Consider the following 20755-nt stretch of genomic DNA (forward strand, 5'->3'; position numbering starts at 1 on the left):
CTCAAACGTTAGCAAAATAACCAGCCAGTTTCGTGTCTGAAGCGTCATTAAATAAAACGGTAGCGAAGAGAAGAATATCATTACGCCTATATTTGAGTCTGCTTCACCAAATATGACATCTGGAGTGGCAATATAAACCGTCAAGTGGCGGATGAAGAAGTAAATGAGGCACACAACGAGAAAGCAAAGGTCATTTCCGGCGATTATGCGCAGTAGAAAGATGGTTGTAGAGTTACTGCGCATCTCTCGCATGCGCAGTACGACGAGATTGAGGATATTCAAAGCTATCCCGATGATAGCGATTGGTGTTATTCCGCAAGTGTACAAGAAGAACACGTCAGCATAGACCTTTCTGTACGGACATCCTGGTGGCATCTTTGAGGTGGGCTCCATTTCAAAATGGTCTGTACTTGCCATTTTGATTGCGAGCCCATGAAGTTTTCTCGCCACAAGTTTTCAAAATGTATTGCTTTGCTATAGATGCCAAACCTGCATTCTGGATATAACCTTTTTCGACCAATTCCAAGATTTAGTTGTTCCTTGGGAACGAGCTGCAACCCTTGGGCAGTCCTTTAAGTACTCCTGTAATGCCTGCTGAAAACGACATCAAAATAAGAACGCTCTTAGTTGTTCGTTATATCCCGTTCCAATAATCATAACGACAGCACGACTTATACAGCAATATTTAACATGAAAACTATATGTGTCATTGCTGGTCTGTTGATAATTGGCAACAAAAAACCAACTACATCAACGCAGTAAGGTATCTCGATCAGTGTTGACTGAGGCTAGGTTCAAGTTTCGCGTTATATTTCATCTGCACGTTTTTGTAAGAAATTGACATTGTAAAAACCACAATATTATTATCAATGCAATATACATATGTGGCACGGATTTGTATCATCCATTACCAAATGGATTCCGCGGTGACGTCACGGCTTTTCCAAGATGGCGCTGCATACTGTAAACAAACTCGATCCACGGCCAAGGTAAAATCAAGTCATCAAATAATGTTAGATTTTTCGCAACAAATTAGAGTTATTAGTACTTTTCTGCTTTGAAATATGTCTTCAGACAATAAGTTATCATTTGAATAATGAAAAGTGCTGTTTTGATGGGGAAAAATAAGGTTTTTAAAACCAAATAGCCGGGCACCGATCTTCCAAAATTAGCGATGGCTTCAAAACAGTCTCCCAGATATGGGGCAATCTCTTCATTATCATAATGGGATTTGGAGGCGTGTTTACAGATTTTACAAGTTCGAGACCTGTAGGACCTAAAACTCGCATAGATCCCAATAGATCCCCTCTATTTTTCGAGTTAGCGCCCCTGTAAGATCATGCATTTTCGGACACTAGAACGAAATCTTCCTGCGGATATCGCAGTTTCGGTGATGATTTAAGGAGAAATTGACTGTTCTTAGAGTTGTATGGGACAGAAATGAGTTCATATTTCATGAATACATGAATATATTATGATATGGGCGAGCTTCTAAGTCAAAACAATAACAATCTCAACTGCATCTCTACCGTGTATCGCATAGTGCATTGCCTAGTGTATTTCGTAGTGTATTTTAGCGGAGACATTATTTCCGCACTTTGGCCACGCGAAAGGTCTTTTTTATTCGTGGAAGTTAATCTGCTCTGTAAATTTTATTTTACACAGGAAGAATCCATACTAGGTATTGCAATATTTCATGTCTATTGGTGTTTTTGTGTACAGGAGAGCACCAGACAGTGAGACGAGCACCAGACAGTGAAAAGTTCGAGACCTGTAGGACCTAAAACTCGCATAGATCCCAATAGATCCCCTCTATTTTTCGAGTTAGCGCCCCTGTAAGATCATGCATTTTCGGACACTAGAACGAAATCTTCCTGCGGATATCGCAGTTTCGGTGATGATTTAAGGAGAAATTGACTGTTCTTAGAGTTGTATGGGACAGAAATGAGTTCATACTTCATGAATACATGAATATATTATGATATGGGCGGGCTTCTAAGTCAAAACAATAACAATCTCAACTGCATCTCTACCGTGTATCGCATAGTGCATTGCCTAGTGTATTTCGTAGTGTATTTTAGCGGAGACATTATTTCCGCACTTTGGCCACGCGAAAGGTCTTTTTTATTCGTGGAAGTTAATCTGCTCTGTAAATTTTATTTTACACAGGAAGAATCCATACTAGGTATTGCAATATTTCATGTCTATTGGTGTTTTTGTGTACAGGAGAGCACCAGACAGTGAGACGAGCACCAGACAGTGAAAAGTTCGAGACCTGTAGGACCTAAAACTCGCATAGATCCCAATAGATCCCCTCTATTTTTCGAGTTAGCGCCCCTGTAAGATCATGCATTTTCGGACACTAGAACGAAATCTTCCTGCGGATATCGCAGTTTCGGTGATGATTTAAGGAGAAATTGACTGTTCTTAGAGTTGTATGGGACAGAAATGAGTTCATACTTCATGAATACATGAATATATTATGATATGGGCGGGCTTCTAAGTCAAAACAATAACAATCTCAACTGCATCTCTACCGTGTATCGCATAGTGCATTGCCTAGTGTATTTCGTAGTGTATTTTAGCGGAGACATTATTTCCGCACTTTGGCCACGCGAAAGGTCTTTTTTATTCGTGGAAGTTAATCTGCTCTGTAAATTTTATTTTACACAGGAAGAATCCATACTAGGTATTGCAATATTTCATGTCTATTGGTGTTTTTGTGTACAGGAGAGCACCAGACAGTGAGACGTGAGGATGTGTTCAGTGCTGGTGCTGTCAGTAGACTGAATCTGATTGGCCATAGCGATCAGTAATATGGGATGTGATCACGTGATGTGACGTCACTGCGGTATCCTCCTTGATCCACTACATGTACATGTAGCAAGGCCCAATCCCTCTAGCCTGATCATTAGCGTTGTGTGTAATTGCGGTCGGGTATTAGAAGTTCCTATGAGAATTGCAGATTTGCCTGAGTTTGGTATACAACCGCATGTACATTATGCATGTGTTAAGAAAAGGAAAGGTAGGAGAAGCTTGTTCATACCTTGATGGTCGTCTATTTTGAACCAATTAGCTTCGCGAGGCAGTGACGAAACCTCCTGTTTGAGATGAAATAGGCTACAAAATTTGCCCCTGAGTCAAAAACTACTAAAAGTAACCCAGTTTTTTTTATGTAGTTATAAAATGGATCGTCCGCAGAGAACACGACACCGGCCAGAATTGCAATCTGGTCGAGAGTTGTCGGGGTCTCGCAAATAGTAAAGAGGAGCCCAACGGAAAGGACCATAAATATAGCCTGTGTTTGATCTTGGTCAGTCTTTTTCAGACCAGATCCCTCCATCATCATTGCCCGTTTTCTAGCGGCCAGTTTCATAACGATCAGCAAGGCAATGTTTAATGTATAGATGAGGAACAGCGGACCCAACGACACGAAACTGATGTAGGTTATCTTCCCCTGAAGGGAATCCCAGTACGGCGGATATAGACCATCTTCGAAGCGACCACTGCATGGGCTCCAACGTACGCCTATTCTGAGCCCCAAAGCCCAGAACTTTGGTAAATTACAAAGAATAGAAAACACTCCTATAAAAACAACAGCTTTCCCCAAATTTCTGTTGGTGCAGTGAGATTTAGACCAAAGCGGAAAAAGTATGTTGAGGAACCTCTCAAACGTTAGCAAAATAACCAGGCAGTTTCTTGTCTGAAGCGTCATTAAATAAAACGGTAGCGAAGAGAAGAATATCATTACGCCTATATTTGAGTCTGCTTCACCAAATATGACATCTGGAGTGGCAATATAAACCGTCAAGTGGCGGATGAAGAAGTAAATGAGGCACACAACGAGAAAGCAAAGGTCACTTCCGGCGATTATGCGCAGCAGAAAGATGGTTGTAGAGTTACTGCGCATCTCTCGCATGCGTAGAACGACGAGATTGAGGATATTCAAAGCTATTCCGATGATAGCGATTGGTGTAATTCCGCAAGTGTACAAGAAGAACACGTCAGCATAGACCTTTATGTAAGGACATCCTGGTGGCATCTTTGAGGTCAGCTCCATTTTAAAATGGTCTGTACTTGCCATTTTGACTGCAAGCCCATGAAGTTTTCTCGCCACAAGTTTTCAAAATGTATTGCTTTGCTATAGATGCCAAACCTGCATTCTCGGTATATCCTTTTTCGACCAATTGACCAAGATTTGTTGTTCCTTGGGAACGAGCTGCAACCCTTGGGCAATCCTTCAAGTACTCCTGTAATGCCTGCTGAAAACGACATCAAAATAAGAACGCTCTTAGTTGTTCGTTATATCCCGTTCCAATAATCATAACGACAGCACGACGTATACAGCAATATCTAACATGAAAACTATATGTGTCATTGCTGGTCTGTTGATAATTGGCAACAAAAAACCAACAACATCAACGCAGTAAGGTATCTCGATCAGTGTTGACTGAGGCTAGGTTCAAGTTTCGCGTTATATTTCATCTGCACGTTTTTGTAAGAAACTGACATTGTAAAAACCACAATATTATTATCAATGCAATATACATATGTGGCAAGGATTTGTATTATCCATTAGATGTATGTAGCAAGGCCCAATCCCTCTAGCCTAATCATTAGCCTTGTGTGTTGCGGTCAGCCTACTAACAAGTACATGTAGTATAGTCAATATAGATATCAATGTCTGGCTGAGATGCTGAACGAATCAAAGTAACTCTTGGGTGATATAATGACCTGTCCTATGTTCGAAGATATTGGAGTGGGATCGCTTCACAATGTACATGTATAAGCAAACTAAAAAGCTAATGATATATTTTGTGGTTTAATAGTGGCACGGATTTGTATCATCCATTACATACATGTAGCTAGGTCCAATCCCTCTAGCAAAATTACTAGCGGTGTGTGTTGCGGCCAGCCTGCTAACATGTATATACTGCCGGTGGTACACTACCAACAAATCTCTAGGAAATCAAAAGAGAAAGGAAGTGACTACTTGGCAAGCCCGGCTTACCAAACAGCGACTTTTTCTTGTCCTGAATGGAGAGCCGAACTCATTAATATTAAAGTAAAGTCTCCAGCTCGCCAAAGAGGGTAGATTTTTTACCTGTTTTGCAAGCCCGGCTGGCCGAACAGGGTGGCTTTTTAGTGCTGTTTGGCAAGCGGCTCTCCAAACAGGACAAAAAAAGATGCCTGTTCGGCGAGCGGCTTGCCAAATAGACCCGGCCAAAGAGAAAACACCTCGTATTTGGGCATGAAATAGGCACGAGTGGTAGAACCCAGTAGCACATTTTTCAAGGAATTGTCACCATACAACTTCAGGTATTGGTCGTCTTGCCTGACCTTACGAGGGTGGAGCTAACATGTGGGATAAAATGCGAGGCGGCAGTCGAGGTTTTGTGCAAAATTGCATATTCTCTACTCGATCGTACAGTGCCGTTTGTGGTCTTCTCCTCAGATCACTGGGGGTGATTCGTTCGAAGCCAATTAGACGATTTTGATGATGTTCCATAATGCAGTTAGTGCAATTTCGTACAACTTGAGGATGATACCCATCATCCATTACGGTCTGGTGCAGTGACAAATTAGACTAATTATATCCCTAGATGAGAGATGCTGCATGTCATCGGATGCTGGTAGGGCGCGGGATCAGCCCAATTAAGGAAAGTTGATCAGATGGGTATCAATGATAGCAGGGGGCATTATATGGGGAGCCAAATGACATGCGCCGAATTTCACTATTTATAGAAAAGTATGAATTTTTAACTCTTAAAGTTGAAGACATTTTCTTATACATATGGCCACCGAATAAGCACTCGCCTCATATATTTTTAGCGCTGCAATGAAAAGATCTTTCTTCGTACATGCAGAAGTTCATAAGCATGATCTAGTGAATCAAACTACCTTTTTTCGAAAAGTTATGTCGGAGTACAGTTACTATAATAAGTACTCTAACGCAGGGAGTATAGAAGCATATCATTACTTTCACAAGGTTGGAGACGACACTTCTCAAAGGAGAGCTTCGTGATTGGTCTATAAGGTCACAGAGTGGTGAGCAAATAGATTCCTTTCAGTGTCAGTATCGAATCGATATCCGATACCTAGTCAATAATAAGTAACTGTTGGTGTAATATGATAGACTATCAATCGGTTTGACATGCCATATCAAAGAGTCGGAAACATATTCATTTCTTGTCAACAGCGCCCGTGGATGCATCCTCGAATACCGGAGTCAATCGCAGTCCTCCCCTCGCACACTTTTGGCCGTTGATGCCGAGTGTTGGCCCGAGGTTTAGGATGCGCCCAATGCGAACTAGTGATAACTTCTGAGGTATGGGGGTGGGATCCTGTGTTCGATGAAAATGCAGGAGTTGACCCGTTCGACTAGTATTTAGTGTCGATCCCAAGCCCATCAATCCTTAACTTTCGAATAGAAAATACAAATAAGATGACCTGCTCTTAGAAAATCTTCAACTTGCACTCTTGACTCAGTCTCCTGGGAATACATTTGAAAATCTAATTGATAAACACCAGCGCGTTATTTCTTTGTATACATTCGCACTTTGTTTACACTGCGAGTTGAACTGGACAAGTGTTGTATTCCGAAGTATCCATGTCCTTTGTGTGTGATATCCCACGGACAATGTGCAGCAAGAAAAGGCCAACACGGCCTGAGACAGACCCACAGCATATCTCACTTCATGTTGACCAAACATATCGCCATATTCATTACTAATATCATTACAGAAAGTACAAGCTGCTTCGGCAGTCTAACTTGAAACAAATTATGGTTTCTCATCAATGAGCTGCCGTGGCTTTGCAAGAACAAGCTGGGCTATTATACCAACTCCACGGGGACCTAACCAAATGAAAATTACTAGCATTCCCGAATAATAGGATTCACACCAGGTGCGGTTTTGTGGCGAAGGTTGTTAGCATGTTTTAAAGTATTCTCGCAAACTGAGGGAAGACATTTGTCTAGGGAGTGCTAACCTGTATGTTAGTTGGTTAATTTCCGAACTATGGCTAATCAAATTTTCTAGAAATCTTTACTTCAGCAACAGTTTTACTGAGTAAATTTATGACTCCCGGTGCAGGTGAATCCTATAAGCTGTATACATCAAACCCGCCGTCTTGCATCTTTAACATGATATATGACAAGATGTATGAAGATGTAGGTGAGTTAAGATAAAAAACAGAAATGCTCCCCAAATGCTAACACGCCACGCTATTTCAAACTGTCCTCTCTCCTTCTAATAGAAACTACTGCTCCCGTGTCTGCATGCAAGCACATCAAATGGACGAAATGTCAGTGAAGCTTCCCATCCCGGCCACCCATATTTTGTTGACATATATATGTCGAACTTACTGGCTCTGTAATGAAAATGATCAGATGAAGTTGGGGAACGTTATTGGTCAGTAGACCAGAGTCAACTCCCTCAGCGGGAATTCATGGAGACAGTCTAGACACCAACTGACCGTGTCACATCCGGGACCGCCGATGTAACAAATCATGCGAGCAAGGACGTCATTAGGGATTCATGTTCAACTCTTAACCCATCTAGCCATTGTCAGTGTTCATTAAGGAAATCAATAATCTCCGCGAATCTTGAAACTATTCCTCGAATGATAGAGCAATCTAATGCCAATATCACCCTCAGCGTTGTTCGGCTGCTCGACCCCGTCACACGAACCACGTCCCTCTCTACAAGCGGTATCTCGAACATTTACCGGAAAAGGCAGATTTCCTGTCACAGATGTTTCAAAGTATATTCTGTCAAATTGATACAAAAATGCAGTTACAGTCATAGAAGTTGTAACTTTGACGAGTTTTGTCATACAGTTATGGGAACGTTCTGGAATCATCTGCTTGTTCTTGCATTTAATATGCATGGAAGACAGTGATGGTCTATCAACAGCTTCCTGATGAGAATGGAAAATGACTTAATTTGCCAACTTTTGATGACAATTTGGCAACCAAAATGTTAAGCACAGAATAGATTGGGTTATATGGACAAGAGTGTGGAAGCATGTCAAGATAATGATGCGTGCGGAAAGAGTGTTTAGATGTATAAGGAGTTCTTGACCAACACTTCAGAAGATATTAAATTTTGTCACAGGTTAAGTGTTCGTTATTGAAGACTTGCCACACGCATGTACGCTTTTTGATTAACACTTATCATAGCGAGATATATATAAAGCGACAGAATGATTCCAGAAATATTGTACATGTGCATACTATACGTCCATATCTGATTTAATGACTGCAACAAAGGCTATCGAATTGGCCATAACGGGCAAAACACAACATCCAGTGACTTGAAATCGTTACAAATCATGACATTTTCATCCCACACTTGGCAGAAAGATATAGATGGTCGAACAGCGTGACTGATATATCAATACATAGTGTAATCCAACTTGTAGAACACAAACAAATCAAACGAACCCCTTTCACTTTCTCCCATTAGAAAACTGTCAATTTTTTTAAAAATGGGCAAAATATTTTGGGAATAGATGCGGCTAATAGGCCAAAGCAGACGTATATCACGGATGTACGCAACTTTCGGGTCCCACAGATCCATTATTCTAAAGGTTTATATGACCTCTTTTGATTATCTCGATATAATGGCACGGATAAACAAGCGGCATGACGTCTCATTCCTCTCCTTTATATCCATTAAAACTGGCAACACCCCCGCTGACGCCCCTAGCATGAACGAAAGTGCCATCCGTCAATTGGATCCGAAATTGTCATGAAAATCTCCCTCACATTTCCTTTCAGAGCAAAATGTTCTTGTACATTTAGTTAATCATTTGGCACCCAGGGGCGACGTTACACTGCATAATTGAATACTGTGGCAGTGCATGTATGACGGATTGCACATTAAATTAGCGACGGAAATGGAAATTTATATGGCGTACTTCGGTATATGATACACTTATGAAAGCATAGACATTTTATCGTGCACTATTTTAATTGAAATTGTGATGAAATTAACGAAGGAGAACCGTAAAGGTCATTATTGGTAAACAAGAGATATAAATCAACATGGATTGTCTACGTCTGACTTGAAGAACTGTAGTAATATCATCATGATACTACAATAAACTTATTGCAAATGAGCGAATCTCCATTTAGAAAGAAAGCCACTGTCGCCCTACCCGAGAGCGAACAACACTATCAAAACCAGTGTTAAAGATGAAAATATCGGCCCAGAAACCACATCTACTGTAAATCTGAAAACTTTCGCACATATTTTGCAGTTCGCGAAATTTTTTTTTTTAATTTCACAATTTTTTTTGGCTTACTACAAGTTTTCGCGGATCGAGAACATGCGTGAAAATTTGGCTGTTTAAAGTTCAATAGAATATGGCGTATAAACAGTAGATTTGATATGTTCCAGTCAGGTCTTAATCGCGACATGAGTACCTTCTGAAGAATAGTTAGAGACTTTTTTGTGGGACCAATCAGCCACAGTGGTTGAGCACACTACAAAATATGATCAAATATATCTGAAAAAAATTGATTATAAAAAAGGTCCTACCTGGTTCACCCCATGGTACAACTCCCGTCACCAAGCCAAGCAGATAGATCCCCAGAAGAGCCCGGTCAATGGGCTTCCACCGCATCCTTGCCTCTGAGAATGTCCAAGCGAAATGAATCGGTTACATCCTACTTGGAAATCCGTAGTGTTTCGATCCACACTTCGTATGAATGTCTGATGTTATCCTCAGGTCTTGGCAGCTACTCAGACTATCTGAAAGAATCGAGTCACGACATGTAGCAAAGAAGCAGCATGATACTAATGTAGGAGAAAGGAACAAAAAGGACTTGTAGAAATGATATGGTCATCACAACCACTTGTTGACAAAAAGAGTAACTTATCACGAAATCTGAAAAAGGCGGAAATTGACCGGTTTCATAAGAAAAATTACAGAAATCCTTGTTCCGAAATCTGAAATAAGCAGAAAAGCACTAACTTCAGTGATATCCAAATATAAGTATGTGCTTTTGATATATTGATACAGATATATATAACATGGGCAGGCTGTTGATAATCCGTTTAGCCCTCAATCATCATGGCCTTGGCAATATAGCAGTCACGATTATACCTAACCATTCGCCCGGTGCTCCATTAAGAGCGGCGTTCTATTTTATCAGTTTACTTACTGATGTGTATAGATTTATGAATGGATAAATATTTGAAGTAATATGTGATATTTTGTACCGAGTGCCCGAGATGTGATAGTGAAGGAATAATAGCCTTATATCAATGCAAACTAGTCACGCGGGTGTTTTGTATTGATACGAGCACGTGTTTCCCTCAAAGCGATCGCCCGAAACGAATGAGAAAGTCTCCGATTCACGAGGCCAAGTGAAGGATGTCGTTGGGGCGATCGAGGCGTGCGGTTTCCTGGTCGGTTTTGTTCACCTTTCCAGGTAGACTATACGAGGTGGGCCGGAACCCCATGAAACTTTGATATTCATTCCTCAAATGTCTCACTGAGGTTGGTCAAGGGTTATCAGGGCAAAATCCTGATGACATCTTCCCCACGAAACAGGTTTCGTGCGGGTCGTAAGGCCCATGGCCCAAACCTGCAAGGACAGATAACGTAAACTTGATTAAAAATCCCTAAATTTTAAACAAAAGTGGCTCGTCAATATACATGTACATCACCACAAGCTAACCGACTCTAGTAACATATTTCATGAGACGAATGCTCAAGAAACATGACTCACTAACACAAGGGGAAGGTTTACAAACTCTTATGATAAGTTTGGAAAGCAGCCATCACTTGTAAATATGGTAAACCTACTTGCGTTTGAATACTAGATCGGGAGACCATTGTCTGACCTTTAGTAAAGAGTCGATACGTTATGGGCTATAAGTGATGTTTGCTCTTCCTACTTTATCGAAAGTAGCTTAAAGGTTTTGAAGAGGAATGTCGTTCCATCTCCTTCATCCTCTTATTCTGATGTCTCAATTCCGGATCTGCAAGAATGTTTGTTGGTACGAGTGAATTTATACTGGTATGACTTTTTGCATTCGTCTCATTTTGTACTTATCAGTTGGGTGCCCACGAGTTTCAGAAAAGGGTTTATAAACCCCAATGCAGACTATGCTGCCCTGAAAAGTGGATCAGTGTCGACGAATTTCGATCACGGAAAGACAGAATATTGACTTGACATGCTGATATCAGTTGTGGATGGTGAGTATCTGGCTCTTTGCTGGACCTGAAACCTGAAGCCCTTCATCAGCGACGTCCCTATCTGCTAATTGGTATCGAAACTGTAGGAATCAATCCATCTCTTATTGTCAAATTCGTTCTAGTTTGATAGAAAATATAGTACCGTGACGGAAGTGCGATTCCTTCTACGCTGAGCGTGGAACCAGCTCAGAGTTACTAATCTGGTAATTGACATTACTTCGTGCCAAGAATATCTCCATCTCCTGATACGAAATCTCTAATTGATGAGGACCATTGTCTTGATAATGTCTATTGTAATCGGATAGAAAATCAGATGCAGTGAATGGCTGAATGAGAGTAAGAACGAGAGGATTGAGTAAATTGGATGGCATTAATAAAACACGGTTCATTGTGTTGGAATAATGACTGGAGCTCCAGGTATCTTCCGTGAAGGCGAGAAGACGATGAATGAAAGACAGGTTTTTCTCGCTAATTTCGAGTTGAATGTGACGCAATCTAAATTGGGTCTCATATAAGTTTTGTCTAGTTGTGCCCTGGTGATCTAGTTAGCAATTTCGAGTTGAATGTGACGCAATCTAAATTGGGTCTCATATAAGTTTTGTCTAGTTGTGCCCTGGTGATCTAGTTAGCAATTTCGAGTTGAATGTGACGCAATTTAAATTGGGTCTCATATAAGTTTTGTCTAGTTGTGCCCTGGTGATCTAGTTAGCAATTTCGAGTTGAATGTGACGCGATCTAAATTGGGTCTCATATAAGTTTTGTCTAGTTGTGCCCTGGTGATCTAGTTAGCAATTTCGAGTTGAATGTGACGCAATTTAAATTGGGTCTCATATAAGTTTTGTCTAGTTGTGCCCTGGTGATCTAGTTAGCAAACGCGGACACATCAATTTCAATATGTGTCGTCACCAAATAAATGACTTGCTTTCGTTACTATTGAATTGTCTGTATCTTAAAGGTAAACATGTGTATTTACCTGACAAAGATTGATGACCTTACGATGCAGTGATACGAGGCCGCAAGCATACCACAGGACAAATATCGTCAAAGAAACACCGGGGCTTCTTTCTTAACAATCAGGTCTTTCGGTGCCTCCATCTTGAAAATCATCAGAATCTTCTCTACTCGATATCTGGTTCACTTTCTATATTTTTCAGATCGGCTTCGAGAAGAATTTTGATATCTAAGGTTTAACTACGTGTGTCGTATTGATGTACGATGCATTATTATGAAGATAGACCATATACTGCTCTCAGCGGAAAGCAAATGGTGCTTGCCCTGTTACCATGAAGACAGTGCTATTATTCCGCAGTGTCTTCTCTGCGGACTTGAAGCTAGATTCAAAGTCTGTCGGTCTCAGTCCGTGTGGATTCAAGAACAATAGCTGACAAGGGCAGTGAACTTCTGATGGGATTAAAGGAGATGTAGGGTTTTGCTGTTGCAACTGTAAGTGATTTATACAGGCGGGTGACAGTTGATGATAATAAGGCGTTTTCGCAAAGCTCCCGAAACGCCAACCTGAACGTCTATCTCATTGTTTGACCTCCTGAAAACGAAGGCAAACAATGGGATAGGCGTTCGAGTGGACGTTTCGGGGGATTTGCGAAAACTGCCTATACGTCTGCTGGCTGGTAATACGAACGTTCTCGGCTGGTCGATTCTGTAACAGCGTCATGGAGTTTTTCACTTTTAAAAATTCCCAGTGATTTTAGAATTGTTCGAATGATGGCTGAATATACTCAGAGTCTTTCTTTGATATGCTGTCATGTATTGTCGAATTTCGCACCTGAACACCTTTATGTCTTCATGTGAGATAGATAATGGCCATATAAACGAATCAAATTCTTTTCCAATTTAACATAAATGCGTTTGATATTAGGTCTTTTATGGCGGATATGTATAATAGAGCGATAAAAATGTACAAAAGAAAAGAAATTAGTCTGTTGATGATGTCAATTGTACACTTTGCAAAGATCCACCAACATGTTATAACGCTATCATGAACAGAGAAGACTTTATTGTCGGGTCGATTGAAATTTGGATGGTTACTCGCACGTTCAGTAAAGCGTTAGTGTATGGTATAGTTTGCCCATCGTAAATAGTGTAAGGTATCTCGGGGTCATGGTCTGTCTGGTAAGGTTAAGTTCGAATATTCTCGCGAAAAAAGCTCGTGCCGAAGTGATTGTTGGTAAGATCGATGCCCGTACACTTCCAAAGAAACTGAGGAGAGGAACTACTGTCATCGAATCAAAAAATTATGGTTGAAATAAAATTATCAACTTGAGATCGACATGAATTAAAGGGACTGCAGAATGATGCAAGAATATTATGCTAAAATCAACTCAGAAGCAGTCGTTGGATTACAATGTGGTACTGGAACCGTTGTGAATAAATTAATCAAGACGAAATCGTCCAAGGTCGTATTTGAATGTTACCACACAAATCTGTTGATGTAAGAAAGTGGTGGAAGATAAGTTGGAAAAAGAGCTATTATCAAACGTTTGCATGAAATTAATGACTAGGCGGTTTTGAATTGTACCACTGACTGTCAATTACGTTGTGAATGAACAAAACTTGTAGTTCTTTATTCCATTACCATATCTAGTTTGTGCTTATATCCTGCTCGGAAGCATCCGTTATTAGTCTCATAAGCCTGACACTCCTTAGTGGAACCTTCCAAGGACGCAAGGCAATGACGTCAGTGTTTTTGATTTAGCCAATTAGAGCCACGGTGCCGTGGATAATTTTGTGGGAAATGTCAAAGAAAGAATACAACGATATAGCTGAAAACGATAGAATTAACTAGACGAGGATATTTTTACACGATGTGCAGTGTGGGTGGTACCAGTCTGTAAAGGTTTCCAATAAAAGCAATTGGTTCCGCAGTGAGTCTACTTTTGACCATTTCACAGCTCTTTGCGATAGGTTCCTCGGTACACTCAAGTGCAACATCGACCTCCAAAAAGGAATATTTGGATGCGATAAACTATCATCGTTATTTCATAGTGACCAAGAGTGCAAGCTTTAGAATAATCGTTCTTTCTTTCCTTTCTTCGTTGTTCTGCATAAAAGCGTTTATTAAATATCGGCACACGCCGCAGTTTTAGCGTTCTTAAGCCGAAGGTGGCTAAAGCTATTTGCCTCTGGCGGCTTTTAAAAATCGGCTCATTGTCATGATATCCTAGAGGCATAACATGGGCGGTGATATTCCAGACGTGACCTTCAATTTTGCAGCTATTTGTAATGCATTAGCTTAACCACAAAGGTATTACCACACCCACAGTCTCAGTTTAACTTTGAATGAGACAGGAGTTGATTTTGCGAACATGACACGCCATAGTCTTATTCTGAGGGATATTCGTTCGCAAAAAAGACGACTATAGCATGGATATGTGGACTTTCCTCAAAAATACTTTAGAGTTGAATACAAATCTGCTGAATCCCTCTCAACATGTAATCTATCGTCACCAATGGAGACAGTAACGTTCAATAGGCTTGAACGCGCCACCGGCACTTCTTGCCTTCAATTCATGTTTTCAACCCTCTTCATTTCGAACCGCTTGATAAAATTCAGCCCACCAATGTTATCAATACCAGTCAAGCTGATGATGAAGACAGAATACACTGAAACATTGCCTCCTGCATCCGAGAACAGAAAGATAATTCAAATTCATCGCACGTCACAGTGAATATCTATACTGGCGGCTTCTCGCGTGCAGCTATCGCAGGAGCTCGAGGCGATGCCTTACCATAATCCGCGCATGGACCAACTTGTTAAATCATCCAAGGATGATTTTTCACGCTCTGAATAATTTCCTCCATCTATCATCTTCATGGGGAGCATATGAGGTGTGATTGATAGGATTTCAGCAGTGATACGACAAATGGTACTCATTGAACTGAATAAAACATGTCACTTGGTAAGGTTCGGTAACCTAGTGATTTTGCTGATTTATTCTGACTAATAGTGGATTTGGCATATACATAACTTATCAAGGTTTTGGTTTTGCCATTCGATACATGTGCTGTACGTACACTTCAAGAAATAACGCGGTTACTTATCAAGGTTTTGGTTTTGCCATTCGATACATGTGCTGTACGTACACCTCAAGAAATAACGCGGTTACTTATCAAGGTTTTGGTTTTGCCATTCGATACATGTACTGTACGTACACTTCAAGAAATAACGCGGTTACTTATCAAGGTTTTGGTTTTGCCATTCGATACATGTACTGTACGTACACTTCAAGAAATAACGCGGTTACTTATCAAGGTTTTGGTTTTGCTATTCGATACATGTACTGTACGTACACTTCAAGAAATAACGCGGTTACTTATCAAGGTTTTGGTTTTGCTATTCGATACATGTACTGTACGTACACTTCAAGAAATAACGCGGTTACTTATCAAGGTTTTGGTTTTGCCATTCGATACATGTGCTGTACGTACACCTCAAGAAATAACGCGGTTACTTATCAAGGTTTTGGTTTTGCCATTCGATACATGTACTGTACGTACACTTCAAGAAATAACGCGGTTACTTATCAAGGTTTTGGTTTTGCCATTCGATACATGTACTGTACGTACACTTCAAGAAATAACGCGGTTACTTATCAAGGTTTTGGTTTTGCCATTCGATACATGTACTGTACGTACACTTCAAGAAATAACGCGGTTTTAGAGTGTGGCAGTCTGTTGCGGTTGGTTATTCCCCAAGTGAAAAACCGATAAAAGGTTTTGACACTAGCAATTTGAAAAATCTCCAAGGAATGCATATTTGTCGGACAAAATATATATCAAGACTTTTCAAAAGCTCAAAAAATATTTCTAAGAGTGTTCGTCAACACGCACGTCTACGTTTTTGGGCTTTGGCCACCCAATGTGGCAGCTGGACTTCGTGAGTGTAGCATGAGGTTCATGTTTCATCTTATATCTTAGGTCGTCGTAACAATGCCAAACATCGACATTATTCGTCAGGAGATCGAACATTAAGTCCAATACGTGCACATGAGGTGAGTGAATAATGTCATTTGGCCTATTATCGTATCGTTTTGTCCATTCACACACACAGAGTGTCAAATTAATGATAATTTGCACGATATACTGTGGCAGTAAGTGGAAAATTGCCGCTCGAAATCGATTTCGAATCGGTATTTTTTCTCTGTGTGTACAGTATTTGTATACAATTGTAGCAACTAACACGTGTATTGGTAAACGAGACGAGTTGCACTTGCATCAGATGACGAACCCAAAAGAATATAATGCTGCAACTCCTAGGGGCCGTGACGTAATGGATACATATTAAATATTTGAACTACATATAGCTCAGGGTTCGTGGATATTGCAAATATATCGGAGATGATCCAAGTGGTTATTCTTTTAGTATTTCTTGCGTTATATTGGTGCAAATTGATACATTTAATTTGCGTCTCTAAATAAATCTGCAGATAAAGAATGGCTCATACACCATGATAGAACTTAGTCAAAAACAGCATTCCACTTTTATCGAAAACGGAATAAATGTGATTAACATCTCAAAATTCGCAGAAGAAGACACTTATTTTTAACATGCATTTGTCCATGGGTATACATTGTACATATGCTACATGCATAAGCTCAGTGGCTGTAGCGACTTGGACGTAGCCAAAGTTTAAGCATGTTAAGTGCCAGTAGTGTAAACGCTCTTATATCCATGCACAAATTAATTTTAACCAGTGTAAATATAATTTTATTTATGGTATTATGTAAAAATCCATCTTGACACATAAGTCTCTGAAATTGCAAAGTCGCTCTAACAAGCTCTATTTTCAGGCTTGGCCTGGAGGATTTGGACTTACCGGTATTTCGGCAGTATTGTAGAAATACTGCTTAATCTCGAAGCCAACTAAAATATCTGTATTCTTAAACGTGCTACAGTTACACAGACGAATGTCACACTACACCGCTCAATGTCCTAATGTGACGAAATTCGTGTGAATGTCTCTTCAATAATCGGAATCGTGCAGGCAAAAATTAACCTCCAATCACATCTAATTAGAGGAACGCGAACTTTGCAATTTGTGCCACTGACACGACTGAGAGAAATTAATATGAAGTTACTTTTGATGGCTGCTTGTATGTAAGCAGTGGCGTAAGAAACACCGGGCTTATAACCAGCGGTGGTCGTAGCTTCGACTCCCACATGGGTCCCGCTACGCTGTTTTCTTCACTTGATCTCACTTGCTTTCCACCGCCCGTGAGAAACTTTGCCGGATGGCTGGAAGAGATGAATGTAGACGTTGAGTCGGGCCGTTGTACTCCACAATGACTACAGGGGAGCCGAGGTATTGACGATTCACGCAGGAACGATTTGCGCAACATACAGGTATATAATGATCTGGCAGACATTTTCATTATTATCATGATTTGTGGGTGTCATGTGTGGCTTGTTACACATGCTGATTCTACACGAGAAGTTGCAAACAAAAGTGTTGTGAGGTAATACCGGTGAAGCGTTTAAAAAATAATCCATTAACGACCAATCATCTTCAATTAGAAGACGGTAGACGTGGACTTTGATAAGCACGACAGCGAAATCGGATGCAGTTACCATTCATCAGTTCGTAAAGTATACGTAATTGACAAAAAACAACCGTACGCAATAGTTTACTCAGAACTGGTTGTAGTTTGTCATTGTTTGCTGTTGGTTTTGTAACTATTTCGACCGATGTCGACTTAGTTGTTCGTCGAATGCGGAACCTTTCTTTGTACGGACGTGGGTGAACTCTGTAATCTATATTCCTTATGAGTTGCAGTTAAACCTCGCTATTACACAGCAACATTCTGTAGCTCATATTTCAGTCATAACAACTTACTTTTCGTCGTTTCCTGATAATCAATTTATTCGATGACATCGATTTCCGCGCTAGCTTTTCCAGTCTTTATGCCATACCGATATTCTATCGCTCATTTCGGAAGTAGTGCTAATAGCATTTCTGAATCGGAATGCTTTTCACTGTATTCTTTTTTTGCTTTGGAAAAAAAGGTTATTTTTGATGTTATGGTGTTACAAGGCTTATTCGAACAAGTGGGGATTGATTGATTGCTTTTGCAGTGATTGCAGAATGCAAAAAGATGACTATGCTGATCGAGCCTCAGGGAAGGGCCCTTGCTTGGTCGGGGACAGTAAAGGGACCTTGGCATACGGATGTGACTGACTTCAACGGAAGATTACGTAACATCGATGGAAGTTCTCTCGTCCTCATTTTATTGATCAAATTTAATTTTCTGAGAGTTTTTTTTTTTATCTTTTTTTTCTGTTTGGCGTTCGATCACGTCAGGTCTAGTTTTTGTTTTCGAAGCGAACCGACAATTTTGGCTACTGACGGCATCAAAACACAAAACACGTTTCTTGGCCAATCCGTGGCCATTGATATTCTTGGCAGTTCTTTAAAAAAACACCATTTGATCGTCTTATACCCGGCCGGCACACACCGTGGCATATTAGCCTACACTCCTCAGAAAATTCGAGCCAATTTTTTCCCCAGGCGTCCTGCTCGGCCAGGCGGAGGGAATTAGAGTTGACAGGCAAACCTATCTCATGAATGATTGAGTGAGATGACCGGGCGAAATCGATGCCTATCGATGACTATGCTATATATAAAATAAATATTCCGATGGGATTCGACGCGGGTACTTTTTCCAGTGGACTGTTATGATATGAGCGTATTTGGAATTACAGCGTGTTCCAAAAAATCACCTTCATTAAAATTCTACAAAACACCACAAATTTGGGGATTTATCATCAATAGGCATCTGTATAAATCCCAATCTGAAATTAACTTATTTAAAATCGACTTTGAATACACATTTCGAGACAACCGGCATTTATTGCACATACTGGAAACAAAGGTATTTATTGTATCCTCATTTTGATTAATGCCTTTAGTTATTTCAGTGCAAATATTACAAAGTAATAAATACAAATGCAATCGTTCTCATATCATATATCAGATGAGATGGAAAGGGACTGCATGCTGGAAATGTCGAGGCTGAAATTGCAAGTCTTACCATATTCCCGCCCGAACGTTCACGCAATTCAATCATACACACGTCTGCTTTGAAAGCAGCAAAGAACCAATCATGCAAGATATCCAACACAGCAAATGTAAACACTTTCTTCAGAAGCAGGCACGAACAGTCATGTGGTGAATACTGCTATTAGACTGATCCTTCAATACCAAATAACTATGAAAAACTTATGATTGTCATGTGTAGTACCGATTGTAACCCTACCTGTGATGTATCCTAAACAGAATGCACACCAAAATCTTGTCTTTTAAGGTGAAGACACCGACATAGCTTATCCAGGAAGATTTAAATCCTTCTGTTCTCTGGTAGAAATGATGTACACGCTGCACAACGAAACCCAGAACAGCGATTGCCTCAATTGCTTGACAATAAGCTAAGATTTCGCTCAAGCCTATCGGTGGGTTGAGGAACTAAAGTCCCTGGCTGGGCCACATTGATCCGTGGTAAAGACCGTACATGCTGAGACATCTATCCATGCACTGCGAAGGGAAAACGTTCATTAACATGCAGCTGGAAATGTTTCAAGTTATTATAAGAAAATAATGAAAAACTGATAGTAATGGTCATTGTGATAATGAGTTTTAAGTGGAGAGTTATCAACTCGGGTCAAATCGGAGTCAACATCGGAGAAGCGTGATAATTCAGTCAGATTTTGAATTTTTCCTTTTTTGTGCAATTTGTCGATGGAAACTACTTATGTAGAATAGGAGGTGACTGGGCAGCCGACAGCTGGGTTATATTGCCCTTAATAATACCGATGGTCCTTTGACTGGGTCTAAAACAATAAAAAGCTACGTCATCAATTTCCTTCAATGGTCGCCATGGTCAAGCCAAGAACCAGAAAGGACCAGCGGTTGGTTTCGTCTTGGATGACCTTAGCCTGGTTCTCTGGCCTGCTTTTGACACAAAGGCGGTGGCGTGTTCTATATCTTAGAATTGGTATGAAAATATGGGAACAGGCGGCACTGTAACCCCACTGATGAGCCTATGCGATGCAAAATAAATGAGGCGAAACGCGTCTGGAGGTCTAACAGTGCCGCCTGTTCCCATATTTCCAAACTATATCTTAGAATTGGACAGAATCCCAGTCTATACCCGCGGAGGTGAATAACATGACAGTACCCTGATGTGCGAGGAAGACAACGGACTATGACAAAGGATGCAGACGACGAAATGTGTTTTCGGTTTTAGCCACCTGGTGGCAATATCTGGAATGTAACCGAATTGAATTTGGTCTCCCAGGTATCATTAGATAGTGGAGCATATGTACCGGCCTTCTGGAATAACAAAACGTGCCTTGCTAACCGACGATCGGACCACGACCTCTGGAGGCGAGCTAAAAACTGTCTTAATGATCCGGATTGGTTCTTAGGGATTTGTGTAGATGTCTCTTCGAGCAACCCCTGCGCAATAACCGATCAAAAACCAACAGTATCCTTGTTGATTTACCCGAGGCGAGCCATACATTTTCAGTGCA

The 20755-nt window shown here is 40.6% G+C and overlaps 1 protein-coding gene across 3 annotated transcripts in view; it reads right to left on the reverse strand.

Annotated features, from left to right (window-relative positions):
• The window catches only part of LOC135489642 (neurotrimin-like), a 77952-nt gene extending 58334 nt beyond the window's left edge, over positions 1 to 19618 (reverse strand). The window contains exons 1-2 of one of the 3 annotated variants that reach the window (XM_064775080.1): positions 19483 to 19618; positions 9546 to 9754 (exon numbers count right to left, since the gene is read on the reverse strand). In XM_064775080.1, coding sequence (XP_064631150.1) covers positions 9546 to 9630 — 85 coding nt within the window. In that variant the 5' untranslated portion in view covers positions 9631 to 9754; positions 19483 to 19618. Of the gene's footprint in view, positions 1 to 9545; positions 9759 to 9981; positions 10065 to 19482 lie in introns of those variants that run through there. The other 2 variants (XM_064775078.1, XM_064775079.1) reach the window with 2 other exon arrangements.
• Positions 19619 to 20755: the final 1137 nt, after the last annotated feature.

The sequence above is a fragment of the Lineus longissimus genome, chromosome 6, assembly GCF_910592395.1.
Source record: "Lineus longissimus chromosome 6, tnLinLong1.2, whole genome shotgun sequence".
NCBI lineage: Eukaryota > Metazoa > Nemertea > Pilidiophora > Heteronemertea > Lineidae > Lineus > Lineus longissimus.